The 19,142-nt window shown below is 44.1% G+C and overlaps 1 protein-coding gene across 6 annotated transcripts in view; it reads right to left on the bottom strand.

Annotated features, from left to right (window-relative positions):
• Nucleotides 1-19,142, bottom strand: part of ep400 (E1A binding protein p400) — a 36,682-nt gene that overhangs the window by 6,278 nt on the left and 11,262 nt on the right. For 3 of the 6 annotated variants that reach the window (XM_046347486.1, XM_046347489.1, XM_046347490.1), the window contains 26 exons: nucleotides 16,968-17,154; nucleotides 16,637-16,806; nucleotides 16,288-16,463; nucleotides 15,437-15,715; nucleotides 14,095-14,268; nucleotides 12,607-12,756; nucleotides 11,388-11,458; nucleotides 10,959-11,248; nucleotides 10,623-10,819; nucleotides 10,305-10,474; nucleotides 4,511-4,707; nucleotides 4,266-4,377; nucleotides 3,915-4,169; nucleotides 3,727-3,801; nucleotides 3,462-3,596; nucleotides 3,156-3,200; nucleotides 2,882-3,035; nucleotides 2,554-2,789; nucleotides 2,182-2,355; nucleotides 2,033-2,080; nucleotides 1,801-1,937; nucleotides 1,552-1,687; nucleotides 1,236-1,415; nucleotides 1,062-1,104; nucleotides 476-588; nucleotides 93-285 (listed from right to left, as the gene is read on the bottom strand). In XM_046347486.1, coding sequence (XP_046203442.1) covers nucleotides 93-285; nucleotides 476-588; nucleotides 1,062-1,104; nucleotides 1,236-1,415; nucleotides 1,552-1,687; nucleotides 1,801-1,937; nucleotides 2,033-2,080; nucleotides 2,182-2,355; nucleotides 2,554-2,789; nucleotides 2,882-3,035; nucleotides 3,156-3,200; nucleotides 3,462-3,596; nucleotides 3,727-3,801; nucleotides 3,915-4,169; nucleotides 4,266-4,377; nucleotides 4,511-4,707; nucleotides 10,305-10,474; nucleotides 10,623-10,819; nucleotides 10,959-11,248; nucleotides 11,388-11,458; nucleotides 12,607-12,756; nucleotides 14,095-14,268; nucleotides 15,437-15,715; nucleotides 16,288-16,463; nucleotides 16,637-16,806; nucleotides 16,968-17,154 — 4,097 coding nt within the window. The remainder of the gene's footprint in view (nucleotides 1-92; nucleotides 286-475; nucleotides 589-1,061; nucleotides 1,105-1,235; nucleotides 1,416-1,551; nucleotides 1,688-1,800; nucleotides 1,938-2,032; nucleotides 2,081-2,181; nucleotides 2,356-2,553; nucleotides 2,790-2,881; nucleotides 3,036-3,155; nucleotides 3,201-3,461; nucleotides 3,597-3,726; nucleotides 3,802-3,914; nucleotides 4,170-4,265; nucleotides 4,378-4,510; nucleotides 4,708-10,304; nucleotides 10,475-10,622; nucleotides 10,820-10,958; nucleotides 11,249-11,387; nucleotides 11,459-12,606; nucleotides 12,757-14,094; nucleotides 14,269-15,436; nucleotides 15,716-16,287; nucleotides 16,464-16,636; nucleotides 16,807-16,967; nucleotides 17,155-19,142) is intronic. The other 3 variants (XM_046347487.1, XM_046347488.1, XM_046347491.1) reach the window with 3 other exon arrangements.

The following is a 19,142-nucleotide window of genomic DNA, read 5'->3' as shown; positions in this document are numbered from 1 at the left end:
TAAAGCACTTAAATGATAAATGTTGCTGTCAAAAGCACTATATCAATACATTTGAATGATTGGGTGTTCAGTGTGAACAATGTGTGCAGTACCTGGTGTGACTAGGGAGCGGGTCTGGGATTGCACTGGGGTCAGAGTGGTGGTCACCACCGCAGAGGCAGTCACCGGGGTAACGGGCCTGACACCCTGACCTGTAGCTATGGCAACCACCTCCCCAGGGGCGGCAGTGGCAGGTACGGCTCTCTGCTGGGAGTGGACCACCTGGGCACCTGCTGCACTGGCAGGCTGAAGGAGGGACAAGAGCACAGGGGCCTCATGATACCTACACCAGACCAACACCTCCTAGGACCATTCACTCTGTCAGCAAGACTTCTGAATACTGTACCCTCAAACAATGGTCATTGTGTGTTATAATACAAAAACGGGGAAAGAGTAGAGTTACGCAATGGCAGAGGTAATAAATAGAGTGACTTACAGACAGGGTTCCTGGTATGACTTGACCTGGTGATACCAGCCGTTTGTTGGCCTGGAACGGACTTGGAGGAACTCCAGCCACTGTGTTCACAATCAGGTTCCCCCCTACGGAGGCTGAAAGGATTTAAGAAATTACTATTACTTACTGACTTTATTGTCCCCATGGGGAAATTTTGTTGCAGTGTCATGTACACATTTAAACTGACAATACAACTTTCGTAACAGTTACATAACATATATATATATATTTTTTTAAAGCCTGCTGATCTTGTTGAGTCAATAGGACCATTAGCCCGAGCTATTTAGGAGGGATATCACACTTGGCACAAATTATTGTCTATTTATGTTTTTCCTGCCGAGGGGTGCCCTTATACCTGCACCCAAGAGGGGATTAGATTAAAGTCCGGGTACAGGGGGTGGGCTGGGTCTAAAATTATTTTGTGAGCCTTGCGGAGGGCCCTGACCGTAAGGTGATAATCCTTCTCAGCATATTTCTCTGGCTGACAGTGGCATTGCCAAAGCAACCAACAAACAGTTACAGAATACATGTTTTTGTAATGATCTATGTGTGTGCCATGAAAACCCACCAGCTTGAATGGTTCCCACAGCAGCATTCTTTATGGCCCCAGCCTGAAAAACACAATATTCTTTAAAAATATACATTTCTAAATTATGCAATTTTACTCATTAGACAGGTCTTTTCTACCACAAAGAACAACTTGGTTTGACATTGAAAATTCCAACATTTTCCCCATTCTCACCAGGACAGCGGTGTTGGGTAAAGCCATAGCTCCTACCGCTGCAGGGGCCTGGAGGACCCCTGGGGCCTGGGCTTGGCCTGCAGCGGGAGCCCCAGCCTGGGGTTGGGCAGCACCGGCCACAGCCTGGGGGGCTCCAGCCTGCTGAGCTAGCTGCTGAGCCCTCTGCTGCTCGGCTAAGGCCTGACAGGACACACACAGACAGATAAGCATGTTGAAGATCAGAGTGCATACCACCATGACAACAGACCTGACTGTCAGACTGCAAACTTAGCCATTAATCAAAATCCAGAGAGAATATACAGTAAACAGTACACACCTTCTTCTCCTTGGCAATCCTCTCAGCACGTTGCGATGCCACCTGAATGGGAGGGAGGGGCTTGTCATAGCCGATCCCACTTTCTGCCAGGACGGAGGCATGTTTGGGGTTCTTCTGGAATGGGTTCATCCCCAGACTGAAGAAGCAAACATTGAATTAATAGTTTAAACACTGAGCATGTTTATCATAAGGCTGATGACAACATGCCTTATTTCAAGGTACAGAGGAAAGATCATGTTGAGTGCTTACAGGGGTTTGATGGGGGGACTCCTCTTGCTGGCGATGATCTTCATGAGCTCAAAGCGACTGTTGTAGAGCTGGATGTGTGTAGCGTTGTCATCCTGGGTGTAGATCTGACAGGTGCGCAGCGGCCGGCTGTTCTTGGACTGGTGGAGGAAAAAGGAGGGACGCTGGTCAATGAAGAGGGCTCTGAGCATCAAACATTACGACCATTGTAAACTGCATGAGTTTGGCAATGTACCTTGTATATGCTCTTGGTTTTCTTCTTAGGATTCGCCTCATACACCAACTACAATGAATAACAAAACCAGTATGGTTGAATTATCTGAATGCTCAAACAACATGAGATCTTGGAGCCACTGAGGACTTTACAAACACATGTCTGCTCACCTTGCCCTCCTCCCGGGGGATGATGACGTTCTCATAGCGGTTGCGACACTGCTTGGGTGAGCGGTAGATACGGCTGCAGGAGTTGACCACGTCGCTGACCAGGTCCCAGTTCGGGGTGTGGGCCGGAGACACGATGGTTAGATTCAGAGGGAGCTCCAGGAGCTGCTTCATAGCCTGCCACGCACAGAGAGAGAGGTCACACTTGCATCACTAACAGAATAAATGACTGGACTATGTTGATTACAAGTAGTTTAGCTTCTAAGTATTCTTCAGTTCACCTCATCTGATCTAAGAGTAACTAGCAAACATACAGTATAACAGACATTTCTTTAGACCAACCACAGTATTGGGTAAAACAAGCCAGCCGAGTACCTGTAGCAGGGCCCAGTCTTCACTGATGAGCCACTCTGGGTTGTCCTGTCCGGCCTCCATGGCAGGTTTGACCAGTGAGGGCAGAGGCTTAGCGAAGGGAGCCTGCTGCTTCAGGGAGAAGTTCTTCTTTTGGTCTTTGCCCTCTCGGCGCACCTTGAGCATGCTGGCCTTCTCGAAGAGGGAGCGAGGAGGAATCACTGTCTCCCCATGACCCTTCTTCTTCTTCCTGCCCGCTGCTGGGCAGAAAACACAGGACAGAACTCACGAGTGCATCACTACACACAATGTACCATACTTTAGTGTTTGTTACAAGAATAAAAAGACTTACCCGAGGGGTCCATCTTGAGTCTCTTGTGCTCCTTGCGGATGTAGACAGGAGGCAGTTTGGACTCAGGCATGGGAGCAGAGTCGTACATCAGACAGATCACAGAGTCGATATAGATGTCGTTGTCATCCTGCGGTGGGGTAGGTGGAGTCCACAGCTGCAACCAGAGCTATAGGTTAACATACAGCTGACAGGCTCATGGAAAATATGGGACTACATTAGGATTTACCTCAGGATAAGTAGATATGATCATGTAGATATTATGTGACTGACTTACCGGCATTATTTCCGATTGGCCATCTTCTCCATCAAACACATACTCCTGTTGAAACAGAGACAAGACCATTGCTCACATCACCACTGATTTACAATGGAAACCCTACTACAGGCTCTGTTCTCTTATTTGAATACTGTGCCCACCAAGGGGGCATTCCTTATGGAAACAGTTTACTGTTTAAGAACCAAACAGAGCAAAACAAGTTTGTATTGGACAAATTCAGTTAGTTTTCTTTGCTTCCATTTAAGAAATATTTTGAAACAGAATCAGCATAATGAATACAGCCCTGAGAGAGTGAAAGCCTACCATATTGTAAGCATCCTCTCTGGTGTAGGTGAACAGATCCTCCTCTTCCTCAATGATCATCCTCTCCTCGTCTTGAGCCTTCAGTTTCTGGAGGTGCTGCATCTCCCAGCCTCTCTTCGCACACAACAGTCGCTCCTGAAAATTACATTAGGTATTATTAAAGTTATAAAACTTTTGTAATTGTGGTCTTGTGCTACTTTGAGAACGCAACGTCTAACAAGCTAGTAGTACCTCCGGATATCTGAGAGGAGAGTTTGAGTCTTACCTTGGCAACAAGTTCGTCTTCACTGACATGAAGATACTCCAGGAATTGCAGGGCATATTTTTCTATTGGCGTTAACTAATGGGAGGAAATGATGAAGACAATCCAGTATTAGTTCAAACTGATGTGCTAGCTCCCTGGTATGTAGTCTACAACATACTGTAAGAAGGCACTTTATGAGTGTTTATCACCTGGTCCATTACAGCATTAAGCTCCTCCAGCTGAGAGGGCTCCTCTTTGACCTGCAACTCCTTCTCCAGGTCATCCTCCTCCTGCTGCTCTGGTGGCGGGGTGTCCAGGCTGATGCTGTGGAGGGCCTGGATGTAGGGCCTAGCCACGCGTGGAGAGATGGCCTCAGAGGGAGACGGCTCCTGGTGCAGAACCACAAACTCCTCAACCTTCTCCCCTGAGCCAGCCTCCACCTCAAAGAGGTCCTGGATGGTCCGCTGGACACAGACACAGCGTATGTAATAACCAAATATAATATGGTTTTCAGTCAGAGGAGTGCTGGGGTCTGGTTGGTTTGTGGGTAAAGATCTTACCTGTGTGAGGAATGCCAGGGTGTAGTCAGTCCCTTGGGCAGCCACCTCTCGGATCAGATCTTTTGTTCCGTTTTTTAGCAGCTTCTCTTCAATTGAGTTCCCGCTCTCCAGTCTGGGATATAAAGACACCAAGTTAACAACCGCACACTGACTTACATTTCAGCAGCAACAACAGTATGCGTTTCTTCATATCCTAATATGGCATGTAGAGATATGGCACAAGATGTATTTTTCTTGTGTTTTACCTGTAGATGTGGATGTCCTTGGATCGTCCGATCTTGTCGCACCACTCCTGGGTGCGGGCGTCCATGCTGGGGTTGAGGTCTGTGTCGTAGAATATGATGGTGTCTGCGTCGAACACAGTCCCCACGGCTGAGCAGCAGCGGTTGGTCAGGATGCTGCAGAACATCTGTCTGTTCCTGTTGAAGGTCTTCATATGTTCCTGAAGGGAGCGGGATATCGTGAGAAACATATTGTAGAGACAGATTAGTCCCAAGGAGAGGGCTTTAGAGTTATCTTATCCCAACCAATTGGTTAACATTTTTAAATGTATTTTTTCCACATAAAGTGCCTTCCAAAAGTAATCAGACCCCTTGACTTTCATTTTGTTAGGTTACAACCTTATTCTAAAATAGATTTTTAATTGCTTCAATCTGCACACAATATCCCGTAAGGACAAAACAAAAACAGAATTTTTATGACGCTACAAGTTTGCTCTGTTAGGTTGGAAGCGTTGCTGCACAGCTATTTTCAGGTCTCTCCAGAGATGTTCGATTGGTTTCAAGTCCAGGCTCTGGCTGGGCCATTCAAAAATGTTCAGAGACTTGTCCCAAAGCAGTGTGCTTAGAGTCGTTGTCCTATTGGAAGGATATCTGTATTTTGCTCCGTTCATCTTTGCCTTGATCCTGACTAGTCTCCCAGTCCCTGCCGCTGAAGAAAATCCCCACAGCATGATACTGCCACCATCGGGATGATGCCAGGTTTCTTCCAGATGTGACACTTGGCATTTTGCCCAAAAAGTTAAATCTTGGTTTCATCAGACCAGAGAATCTTGTTTCTCATGGTCAGAGTCCTTTAGGTGCCTTTTGGCAAACTCCAAGCGGGTTGTCATGTGCCTTTTACTCAGGATTTGCTTCCATCTGTCCACTCTCCTATAAAGGCCTGATTGGTGGAGTGCTATAAAGATGGTTGTCCTTCTGGAAGGTTCTCCCATATACACAGAGGAACGCTAGAGCTCGGTCAGAGTGACCATCTGGTTTCTTGGTCACCTCCTTGACCAAGGCCCTTCTTCACCGATTGCTCAGTTTGGCCAGCCAGCTCTAGAAAGAGTATTGGTGGTTCCAAACATCTTCCATTTAAGAATGATGGAGACCACTGTGTTCTTGGGGACCTTCAATGCTGCAGATGGTACTCTTCCCCAGATCTGTGCCTCGACACAATCCTTTCTCAGAGAGCTACGGACAATTCCTTCGACCTCATGGCTTGTTTTTTTTCTCTGACATGCACTGTCAACTGGGGGACCTTTTATAGACAGGTGTGCCTTTCCAAATCATGTCCAATCAATTGAATTTACCACAGGTGGACTCCAATCAAGTTGTAGAAACATCTCATGGATGATCAATGGAAACAGGATGCACCTGACCCCAATTTTGAGTCTCATAGCAAAGGGTCTGAATACATATGTAAATAAGGTATTAGTTTATTTTGTATGAATTAGCCAACATTTATATTAGGAGGACCCATGTGTAGAATGATGAGGATGATTTATTTATTTAATCCATTTTAAAATACGGCTGTAACATAAAATGTGGAAAAAGTCAAGGGGTCTGAATACTTTCCGAAGGCACTGTGACCAAATCAACCATATTCAATGAGCTTGTCTGGTGGTTTACGCATACTGTTTGATGACATTGCCTAATTAAGACACACAACTGACTAGAGGGAGTTCAACCACAATTGTTTTGATTGTACCGGTCAAGCTCAGATTTTGTGCGCTGTATAATTATCATTTTAAATGACAGCAAGCAACTGCACCCGTTGTCTCCATCTCCTCCCTGCTGCAGAGACCACCACAGTGTTTATCACACTGTCTGTGTTGAAGCTGCAACATAATTACAGCCACTTCTGACTGAAAAGATGCGTTACCAAAATCCCTCATTTGATTAGGAAAAACATTCCCTATTCCCTCAACCATTGCTCTCTTTGTGTCATATGTATGCATTGCATGCACGTCACCAAAAGGGCCTGACCTATAGAATATCATAATCACGTCAATAAATTGGTTATAACAAACTCCAAATACCATAACAGCAAAACGGATGCAGAGGACGTGACCAACTCAAAACGGGGGAATGTTTACTGGTTGCTCAGGAGGTAAAGGGGAAGTCCGATGACATTAATAAATGTCATTAGTTGTGGGAAATACTGGAGATCAAGAAAAAGGAAAGGAGCAGGCACTTTTTGCATATCATGTGTGCCAAAAAGGTGATGTTAGATTACAATAAGACACAGCCTTGTGTAACAATGTAAACACTCAAATTCTAAGCGCACCAGAGAATCTGTTGTAAAGTTTTTTGTTAAGCCTTTATTACAAAAAATACTAAACTGTCACATTCACTCATGATTGCAATTTCCGAAATGGAACGGTTGATTTATTGTTTACGATAATTGCCAGGGTAGTGGGTTCGATCCCCGGGACCACCCATACGTAGAATGTATGCACACATGACTGTAAGTCGCTTTGGATAAAAGCGTCTGCTAAATGGCATATATTATTATGATATATTATTATAATTATTCAAAAAGGTTATTTTAAAACTAAAATGCTTGATTGCATTTAAAATCATGAATGACTGGTATGCTGTGATGACCTGAATGAATGATAGATACAGCAGTCTACAGAAGTATTGAAATATAGATGTAAGTTATGGTATTAAGAATAAACAGGATGTGCTCTTAGGCCTACAGCTCGATGGTGATTATACAAGGCTGCTATTCTAAGCCTAATAAAGATAATGACATTACTTATTATGATAATGATCATAATAATAGTAATTATAACAATAAGGAGCTCAAGAAAAATGTGGGTTACTATATTCTGACAATTTGGAACAGTGTAAACACCAAATTAACTATAAATAATACCAGAGCCTGTTCTAATAAGAAACAAATGTATAAAGCCTTTACTACAGCATAGCAAAGATTAAAAACAGCCGAATATATTAAATTGTTTATCCAACATGTGGTTACGTGAGTCTTGGTGCCCACGGGAATCAGTAGGCTATTAAACAGTCAACAAGCAGGATCTGTCTTATTTCTGTAGATATACACTACATGACCAAAAGTATGTGGACACCTGCTCATCGAACAACTCATTCCAAAATCATGGCCAATAATAAGGAGTTGGTCCCCTCGTTACTGCTATAACAGTCTCCACTCTTCTGGGGAGGCTTTCCACTAGATGTTGGAACATGCTTCCATTTAGCCACAAGAGCATTATAGTGAAGTCGGACACTGAAGTTGAGCGATTAGGCCTGGCTCGCAGTCTGCGTTTCAATTCATCCCAAAGGTGGTCGATGGGGTTAAGGTCAGGGCTCTGTGCAGGCCAGTCAAGTTCTTTTACACCAATCTCGACAGACCATTTCTGTATGGACCTCGCTTAGTGCACAGGGGCATTGTCGAGCAGAAACAGGAAAGGGCCTTCCCCCAAACTGTTGCCACAAAGTTGGAAGCACAGAATCATCTAGAATGTCATTGTATGATGTAGCGTTAAGATTTCCCTTCACTGGAACTAAAGGGCCTTGCCCGAACCATGATAAACAGCCCCAGACCATTATTTCTCCTCTACCAAACTTTAGTTGGCACTATGCTTTCAAGCAGGTAGCAGTAGGTAGCCTAGCAGCCTAGAGGTTAGAGCGTTGGACTAGTAACCAGAAGTTTGCAAGATCGAATCCCTGAGCTGACAAGGTACAAATCTGTTGTTCTGCCCCTGAACAAGGCAGTTAACCCACTGTTCCTAGGCCGTCATTGAAAATAAGAATTTGTTCTTAACTTCTTGGATATAGGGGGCGCTCTTTTAATTTATGGATTTTAAAAAACGTTCCCATTTTAAACAAGATATTTTGTCACGAAAAGATGCTCGACTATGCATATAATTGACAGCTTTGGAAAGAAAACACTCTGACGTTTCCAAAACTGCAAAGATAGTCTGAGTGCCACAGAACTAATGCTACAGGCGAAACCAAGATGAAATTTCATACAGGAAGTGCCCCAGATTTTGAATGCGCTGTGTTCCAATGTCTCCTTATATGGCTGTGTATGGCCCACAAATGAGCTTAGACTTTCTGTCGTTTCCCCAAGGTGTCGACAGCATTGTGACATATTTGTAGGCAAATCATTGGAAGATTGACCTTAAGAGACTACATCTACCAGGTGGCCGCTTGGTGTCCTCCGTTGCAATTATTGCGTAATCTCCAGCTGCGTGTATTTTCCGTTTGCTTCGAGGAGAAACACAGCTACCACGAATGATTTATCATCGAATAGATATGTGAAAAACACCTTGAGGATTGATTCTAAACAATGTTTGCCATGTTTCTGTCGATATTATGGAGTTAATTTGGTAAAAAGTTCGGCGGTGTAGACTGCATTTTCAGATTTTTTTCTTAGCCAAATGTGATGAACAAAACGGAGCGATTTCTTCTACACAAATAATATTTTTGGAAAAAATGAACATTTGCTATCTAACAGAGTCTCCTCATTGAAAACATCCAAAGTTCTTCAAAGGTAAATTATTTTATTTGAATGCTTTTCTTGTTTTTGTGAAAATGTTGCCTGCTGAATGCTAGGCTTAATGCTATGCTAGCTATCAATACTCTTACACAAATGCTTGTGTAGCTATGGTTGAAAAGCATATTTTTAAAATCTGAGATGACAGTGTTGTTAACAAAAGGCTAAGTTTGTGAGTGAATATATATATTTCATTTCATTTGCGATTTTCATGAATAGTTAACGTTGCGTTATGGTAATGAGCTTGAGGCTATAATTACGCTCCAGGATACGGGATTGCTCGACGCTAGAGGTTAACTGACTTGCCTAGTTAAATTAAGGTAATATATATATATATATATATATATATTAAAGGTAGCTTTCTCCTGGCATTCGCCAAACCCAAATTCGTCCTTGGACTGGCAGATGGTGAATCGTGGTTCATCACTCCACAGAACGCATGTCCACTACTCCAGAGTCCAGTGCAATAAAATGCTAATTAATTACTTAAAAATCATACAATGTGATTTTCTGGATTGTTGTTTTAGATTCCATCTCTCACAGTTGAAGTGTACCTATGATAAAAATTACAGACCTCTACATGCTTTGTAAGTAGGAAAACCTGCAAAATCGGCAGTGTATCAAATACTTATATAATACTGCTGCTCGACTAAAGAAATTTTGGTCGACCAGTCAACTAAATGATTCAGAGGGGTTGAGTTAAATGCCCAAGACATTTCAGTTGAATGCAATCAGTTGTACGACTGACTAGATATCCCCCTTTCCCCTAAATGGGGTCAGCCCTAAACCAAACACTTCCGGTATAGTTCACTCAACTCACAGACAAGAGAGAGGGAAGGAGAATTAAAGAGGTCAGTTAGATAAGAGACAGACATGTCTGAATGGACAGACAGAAAATGAAATATCAAGTGTAGAAGAGTAAAAAGTACAGCACCAAAAAAGCCCCAAAGCCCCATAGGTTCTCTAGAGCTGCCACTGTGTGCTTCTTTAAGGCCCTTGGAGGAACAACATCCAGTGGGGAGGGAAGCGAGTGTAGGACTCTGTCCCCCGTAAAGTGCCAGAACACTGCACTGAATCAAGAGGTTCCGGTGTAAGATAGGGCGAAACAGAGAGGCAGGCCTGTCACCGAGTGAGTGAATCACAATTAACTCTAGTAATGAAACACTGACAGAAGTCAGTGTGTCAACTCTCTATAACACAGGTACCATAACATGTGCAGTTGATGACTATTTCCTTGGTACAACAGGGTTTTACCTGGCGTTCCTCTGTGATCAGGCTCTCGTCAACACGGATGTATGTGAGCTGCCGGTGGTCCAGGAAGGCCTCCAGTATGTCCAGCATCTTCACCATCTGTGTGAAGATGAGGACGCGGCGATTCTCCGACCTCAGCTTCTGGAGCAGAATGGCCAGGGCCTCAAGTTTACCTTCGGAGCAAATTGATTTTAATTTCTGTGTAGTTCGAAAGATGTGTGCAGCCCAAGCAGACAATGGACTACCTATGTTTAGCAAGGCTTATAGGAGAGCATAAAGCCCTGGCAGACAGCTAAATATATAATTGTCTGCTGAGCTCACCCGAGTCCATCTGCATGAGCTGCAGGTCAGGGAACTGGAGCCCAGAGGCCATGCTGTGGATCTCTGTGCTGTGGGGGGCGGCGGCCTCCTGGAGCCTGCGACTGATCGACTTCTGCTCCAGGCTGTAGGGAGCTGGGGGATTGGCTGCATACAGGTAAGGGGGACGAGCTACTGCGGCAGGGACAACACATGATAACCTGCAGAGAGAGGAGTGTTTTCAATTACTTGTATTTCTTACTTCTTAAAAGGCTATATGAACTTGTGATTATGTCCGTCATGATATTAAAACGTTTAATCTGACAGTGAGGTGATTGACCACCATGGGTAGTTGGGTACCTGCTGACTAGGCTGCTGCTGGCATCCTGGCGGTTTGTGGAAGAGCGCAGGGCAGACTGGAGGTATGTTGTGGTGGCCACAGGAGTCCTCTGGGCCCTGAGGCAGCTGTCCCTGCCCACCCATCTCCAGCCCCCGGGGCTCAGGGCAGAGCGAGGAGCTCCTGGGGTCACAGAGCAGACCTGGAGCAGGTCAGCCCCGTACAGAACACTGCGGTCACAACGCCTCTCGTTGGCACTGAACAGGCGGCTCAGACGCTCCTTCAGATGACGACCCCTCTCCTCTGACGACACCTGTACACCACACAGAGAACGGCATCATAATAACATTTCATCCCTTTCGGTGAGAATATATGGGTTAGGAGACTACAGAAATATAAGTATGTTTTCATTTCATGTTCTTCTGTGTTCTACCAGTGCCTGTTCTACCCACCTGAGGGACAATAGGAGCAGCAGGAGCAGGCTGGGCGCTCACCCCCAAGGCATTTGATGTCATCCCTGAAGCTTAAAAGTAAAAGGGAGAAAGACTTTAAGACCATTACAACACAATCACTTTATTAGAAAGGTGACTAGAGTAATATTTGACTGTGTTCACAGTGTAAGCCATGACAGCAAAGACTGAGTACATACATGGTCTGAGCACACAAATTGTAGCACGGGAGGGTCAAAGTATGAGTCCAAATCAAAGTATGCGAAATGAAGCACAGATCACTTCTTGAACGCGCTCTCAGTTTGTACATATTTTGAAACATGCATCGATGCAAGCTTCAACGGAAAATATGCAGAGATATGACGCAACTATGTAAAAACGTACGCAAAATTTCCACTTTAAACCTTAATTTCACTCTGTGATAAGAGTCACTGACACAAAGCCACAAGGTAGAACATATTTAAAACGTTGCTTGTTAGGGGGAGGTAGTTGCAGAAACATTGGAATGGTTTAGTCTGCTTCCTCAATAGTTAGACTTCCTTCCATTATTTGAGCTGAAGCGAGAGGAAATACACTGACTTCGGAATTAAATGTTGCTTATTCACATCTCATATGTTGCCTGAATGCAATATTGTATGTCGATACGTTAATAAATACATGCATGTTTACCTGCCTACGTACCGTAGATCGCAAGCCCATAATAAGTCAACAGGGCTAAGCGGCTAGCTACTACTGTTATCCAGCCAGATAGAAACAAAGAATTGTTAGCTAGCTACCCACAAAGAAATGAGACCTATCTTGCATAATACTAGTTTGAAGTCATTTTAGCCTGTTAAAATATCTGGTTAGTTACATTATTATGATTCACACATAGCTGGCTGATAGTTATGAAGGAAAACGTTTGCTTTGTGTATATTTTCGTTGTCCTGGCTGGGAGACAGCTCAGTGAATGGGTAAGTGGCTGGAAGAAGGTTCAGTGAACGGGGAGGTAGAGCATGAGGTAATACAACAGGGGGAGTGCGTGTGCTTCTCAAATGTAATGTTTTATGCGTTCTCCACACTCTCATCCTCACAAGAACGTACTCTAGAGAATGTCATCGGAGAATGCACCCGGAGCATAAGAGTGTAGAGCACGGTAGTATGCAAATTGAAAAAACCCCATAGTGATGTTATTTCTTGAGGCACTATCTGTGCTATTCACAGTTGAAGGTGGCAGGCTTACCTTGTTGGGCGGGGCCGGCTGGGGGTGGGGTGCCAGATCTGGTGGAGGAGTTGGAGACAGGTGCAGCCTGAGGTACCGTCTGCATGACCATGGAGCCCTGGGGCCGGAGGATCTGCTGACCAGGGGCCGACACTATCTGCAGGATGTTGCCTTTACCATCACACAGCCAGGTACACAGACAACACAGAAACCATTAAACAGATATAACCATTTAGTTTTAATCACTCTCGTACTGTGGTCCATGACTTAAACATAAGCCTATGCTAAATTAACCTATTAAAACAGTTCTGTAGCAAAGACATTTGTAGTAGACTATTGGCACAATACAGTATTACTGCATATTGGCTATGCTTGAATTGCCCCGCCAATGTTGTTCTTCTCAGACCATTTTGAAATTATACTTCAAAACTTGAGGTATATGATCACACTGGTAATGTTGTACTACTTGTGAGGCATAGCTGAGTGAGCATAAATGTAAATAATGTGCTTTAAAAAAAAATGCAGGTGGTCAGTCTCAGCGGAGGAAGAGCATCAGAGGGTCTGCCTTTCACCGTGGTCCTGTCCCTCAGCTGAGAGTGAGACTAACCAAAAAAGGGGACACCGTCTTTGAGCAGATGCCCAAAATCGAGTCACACCACATAATCTATGCCTCATGCAGGATTCCTGTTGTTACTCCTATGACCGGAAAAAGTGAAACATTAAAAACACACACAGCCGCTAATAAGAACAACGCAGGCCTATAGATAGACTTTGCTCCTCATTATTGAAGCTGCAGTGCTGGTTGCAGCACGAGCGGAGAAGCGCATTTCATGGCTTATAAAAGTGTTTAAAAAAAACATGTAAAAAGTGTTGACAGCTGAATAAAAACTAAAATGAACTCAAACAGCAGCTCTTTCCTCTATTCCTTAACGGCGTCTTTCTAGTCATGGTTTTAAACGTTTTGAAATCACAGTATCAACTTACTTATACACGGTGATCTGAGCAATTCGATTGGCTATTGGTAGGATTATAGGTGCACTTGATTTGCTCTCCGAGCACGCCGAGAAGGAGAAGTTTGTACCTTCAGACACATGAAACGGTTCAAAATGCGAACACTTCACCTACCCGGTGCGCAGGGCAGTTGAAACAAGTGCACCTTTTGTCAACAGTGCGAGACAGAAGAAAAGTAGGAATACAACACTATTTTTTTATAGAAATGTTTGGTGATATAGACTATAAAATGCCTTGGAGATCGACCAGACGATCGGCCCTTTGGTGACCGACCACTGCTCTAGTAAGAATGTATATACATGTAACATTGGTTATCCAACTCTGTATTTCTATGATGTGGACTCCACCAAATACATGATCGAGTTAAAAGAAGGAGTATCATTTAAAATAGCATCTTTGCTGTAAGTGATTACAATATAGCGAAGGACATTCTGACTAAAAGGGCAGGGACAATCATAGGAGTCATAGGGAGAGTATGAAATGTTGGGTGTACATTACCGAGTGTACCTTGGAGCTGCAAGGGCTGCCCTGTGGTGAGCTGTCGGAGCTGGCTAGGGGACAGGGTGAACTTGTTACCCTGGAACTGCAGAGTGACGGGGGTCTCAGGCTGGGAGATTCGGTTCTGGCTGCCTGCTATGGACGCCAGCTGGGCTATCTTCAACACATCTCCACCTTCAGCAGGGGGAAAGACACACACCTCTAATCAAATAACACTACAGACCAAAAGAGTACTGCTGCATGACTGCGTCACCAAAAATACTAAATAAAGACATTTCAGTTAGTTGAAGGGTGAGAGAGACGAGACATGCAATACCAGGGTGTGTTAATGAGCGGGATGAGCGTAGGTAGCTGCCCTCCACAACATGTGAACCATCGCAGTAGCTAATCTCTAGCCAACCCGGAGCGGGAAAATAAACAACAACAAAAAACTGTCATTTTCAGGTGAGACAGAGAACCTGCAACAAACATGTATTCAGTTAAAGCAGTGGCTTGCACTTAACTGCCCTTTCAACTACTACAACACACCTATTACAGGCATGCAAACAGATAACGCATTCTATCTAGAATTGTTTTATGCGCTATAATGTGTGTGTTGTGTGTTGAGTTGCTATTCAAAAGGTTTCTGTGTTTTCACACTGGGGGTAGGGAGTGGCCTGAGGTCAGCGGTGTGTGGGACCATTTCAACATGCTTAGCAGTACACAAACCCTCAGAAACCATAACACAAAAAACAAGAGGAAACAAAGCTTTGGGATCTCTTCCTGCAGCTGGGCTGTCTAGAAGCAAAAGATTAGTCAAACGGGAGAACCAATATTTAGGTGGAGGAAAATATAGTTTTAAATGGTTAAACCAGTCTTGTGTGGTCTGTCATGGCAGCAGACGTTGGGTTGTGGACATGCAGGTTTCAGACTGAGGAAGATTAAGGCTGTTTGGGGATGCTGCTGACATGGTTCTAGTGGTCATTTATAAAGTGCTATTTTTCTTCACTCAGTGATTCTCTGCAGTAAAATAGGACAATGGAAATGCCATAGCTGTAAACCTGAAGATTGTTTTACCTCAAAATATATCAAAAAGGTAAAAGGTTTTTGTTATATTAGACAACACGGTTAACATAATATTATTCTAATACTATAATTATATAGATTTTACAGATAGTTCACATTCTTTTCTAACTCTGTATTTAGACCAAACAAGTGTTGTTTCCTTAAAAGCAAAGACACTAACACCAAGCAGCAGTGTCCCAGAGAGAGAGAGGCCTGTTGTCAGAGCAGCCCTCTCTGTTGTGCCAAAAGTGGAGGGAGACATTGAAGGGAGGTGAGGGAAGGGGAGGGGGCCACTTACTAGGCAACCGTGCCTGGGCCTGGGACGTTAGAACCAGTCTCTGGGGAACCAGGCTGGGCTGGATGGCATGGGTGGGGCCTAGGGCCAGCCTAGGGACCTGGGCAATACCAGGCAGAGTGGGCTGGGCCGAGCCACACAAAGCCTGGCCCTGGGCCACAGGGGGGGCAGCCCCCACCACATGCTGGCCAGGGGCGGAGCTCCCAGAGGATGCTACAGCAGACCCAGTGGTGCCGGTGGTAGGAGAGGTAGTCTGAGCTTTCTGAATAGCCGTCCCGGCCACTGTGAAGTACAAGGGGGTTTGGGATGGGCTAACGTGTCAGTTAATTCAACAGCACAACATCAGGGGGGTGTGGTCCAGCAGTAAGTTTTGGTTTATACCCGTCTTGGATTGATAGGTTTAGAGTCAAAAGAGGATGTCAATATAATAAAATCTTCACCTTGGACTTCTCCACTTTAGGATAAATTTGGAGTCGTAAAATGCTTTGGATTTTGCTATGAAATGACGTTGATGACCATCTTTTAGTTACACATGCATAACCCACACAATTTGAAAATGTAATGGCGGTAATGACACACCCAGGCTATGCATAGTTAGTCTAATTAACTTCTATGAAAAGCAGTTTTTAGTGTCATGACCAACTCAAATCACACTCATGCTTTACAAAACATTACATGGTAACATCATGAGATTATCTGTGTGATACACACTACACAAACTGTAAATATCAAACTGTAATTATTGTTTGATTTCCTTCATGAAGTTATTCAACTTAAAAACAGCATGGAACACGTGTAAACCCCAGTGCATACCAAAGTGTAGCATTGTCAAGGGGTCTATAGGGAGGTCTTACCCTGTGTGGTGGTGGTGGTGGTGGCCCTGGCTGGCTGAGGGGCAGTAGAAGTAGTAGTGGCGGTGGTGGTGGGGGGGGTGATAGTGGTGGCTGGAGGACGCTGCTGACCCACAGTATTGGTCATGGGCACCAGACGGCCCTCTGGCTTAGTGCCATACTGCACTGGCTGGAACAACCTGTCAATCAAATCATAGACTCAATAAAGATCAAAGGTCATGCAACACAGCCTAGCGCTACTGATGCAACATGATAGAATAGAAATAGTAAATGTGATTTATCTTCCATTTTTGGAATCATCCATGTCATGTTTTTTAAGGTTTCCATGGGATGTGAAGGGTAGAGCACAGACCTCATGGGTTTGATCTTGCAGGGCTTGGGTCTGGCCGGTGGGTCCGGGGCACTGTGGATCTCCTCAATCAGCTGACGGGTGACTTTGAGTTTGGGTAGAACCTCCTCCATCTCGTAGCGCGTCAGTCTGTTCTCATTACTGATCAGGTCGAACAGGGACAGGTCCAGGCTCTAGAAAAAGACAAAGGGAACACAAGTGTGTTTTGATAAACCAATCTAATCCATTTTTATTCCAAGTCACTCACGTGAGCATTGCTAATGAAATAGAATAAACTGGATTAAACCTCCAGGTGTTTTAGCTGTGTGTGGTACTGGTACCCTCCTAGTCCTACCGTGCGTTGGTCCTCCTGCAGGGCTCCCAGCACCAGGGAAGGGGTATTGTACTGCAGAGAGGAACACACGTAGGAGCTGCTGGTCTCCCTGATGTTTACCAGGTCTGGGTGGTTACAGATCCTCTGCAGCTGCATCAGCACCTGCAGCACGCTCACAAAATGACCAGTCTTCAATGCCTCCTGGGCTCTAAGGGCAGACAGAAGACAGAGCAGAGCACAAGACATTCAGAAAGAGGGTAAGTGAATTTAATATTGAGCAACAATGCTCTGATAACAAAATAATAGGGCTGGGAACTTAGGTGCCGATACCGATTCTATATGTATTGCGATTCGATACCGCGATTTTACTGCCGTTTGATGTTCCAAACAAATTGCTCACTATAGGTCTGCTGCACAGGGACAAGAGAGCATGAGAAAACAAGTTCTGATCAGTCAGGGAAATAAGTGTTGAAAACCTGCTGGCTCACTATTTAAAAAGGAGAACGAGCTATAAGATGAAAAATACCAGTTTGACGCAGGTACAGCTGACTACCTCACCTACAGTAGCAATTAATTAATTAATTAATATATATATATATATATATATATATATATATATACACACACACACACACACACACACACACACACAGTTGAAGTCAGAAGTTTGCATCCACCTTAGCCAAATACATTTAAACTCTGTTTTTCACAATTCCTGACATTTAATCCTAGTAAAAGTTCCCCGTCATAGGTCAGTTAGGATCACCACTTTATTTTAAGAATGTGAAATGTCAGAATATTAGTAGAGAATGATTAATTTCAGCTTTTATTTCTTTCATCACATTCCCAGTGGGTCAGAGGTTTACATTCACTCAATTAGTATTTTGTAGCATTGCCTTTAAATTGTTGAACTTGGCTCAAATGTTTCAGGTAGCCTTCCACATGCTTCCCACAATAAGTTGGGTGAATTTTGGCCCATTCCTCCTGACAGAGCTGGTGTAACTGAGTCAGGATTGTAGTCCTCCTTGCTCACACACTTTCAGTTCTGCCCACAAACTTTCTAAAGGATTGAGGTCAGGGCTTTGTGATGGCCACTCCAATACCCTGACTTTGTTGTCCTTAAGCCATTTTGCCACAACTTTGGAAGTATGCTTGGGGTCATTGTCCATTTTGGAAGACACATTTGCGACCAAGCTTGAACTTCCTGATTGATGTCTTGAGATGTTGCTCCAATATATCCACATAATTTTCCTCCCTCATGATATTGTCTATTTTGTGAAGTGCACCAGTCCCTCCTGCAGCAAAGGACCCCCACAACATGATGCTGCCACCCCCGTGCTTCACGGTTGGGATTGTGTTCTTCGGCTTGCAAGCATGCCTCTTACTCCTCCAAACATAACGATGGTCATTATGGCCAACAGTTCTATTTTTGTTTCATCAGAACAGAGGACATTCCTCCAAAAAGTACAGTGCAGTTGTAAACCGTAGTCTGGCTTTTTTATGGCGGTTTTGGAGCAGTGGCTTCTTCCTTGCTGAGCGGCCTTTCAGGTTATGTTGATATAGGACTCGTTTTACTGATGATGTAGATACTTTTGCACTGGTTTCCTCCAGCATCATCCCAAGGTCCTTTGCTGTTGTTCTGGGAATGATTTGCACTTTTCGCACCAAAGTACGTTCATCTCTGGGAGACCGAACGTGTTTCCTTCCCGAGTGGTATGACGGCTGCGTGGTCACATGGTGTTTATACTTGAGTACTATTGTTTGTACAGATGAACGTGGTACCTTCAGGCATTTGGAAATTGCTCCCAAGGATGAACCAGACTTGTGGAGGTCCACGAGGTTTCTGAGGTCATGGCTGATTTCTTTCCCATGATGTCAAGCAGAGGCACTGAGTTTGAAGGTAGGCCTTGAAATACATACAGAGGTACACCTCCAATTGACTCAAATTATGTTAATTAGCCGATCAGAAGCCATGACATCATATTCTGGAATATTCCAAGCTGTTTAAAAGGCACAGTCAACTTAGTGTATGTAAACTTCTGACCCACTGGAATTGTGATACAGTGAATTACAAGTGAAATAATCTGTCTGTAAATATTTGTTGGAAAAATGACTTGTGTCAAGTAGATGTCCTAACCGACCTGCTAAAACTATAGTTTGTTAACAAGAAATTTGTGGAGTGGTTAAAAAAACAAG

The sequence above is a fragment of the Oncorhynchus gorbuscha genome, linkage group LG04, assembly GCF_021184085.1.
Source record: "Oncorhynchus gorbuscha isolate QuinsamMale2020 ecotype Even-year linkage group LG04, OgorEven_v1.0, whole genome shotgun sequence".
Classification (NCBI taxonomy): Eukaryota; Metazoa; Chordata; class Actinopteri; order Salmoniformes; family Salmonidae; genus Oncorhynchus; species Oncorhynchus gorbuscha.
Note: the sequence above shows the minus strand (reverse complement) of the source record. Positions and strands in the feature narration are given on the sequence as shown.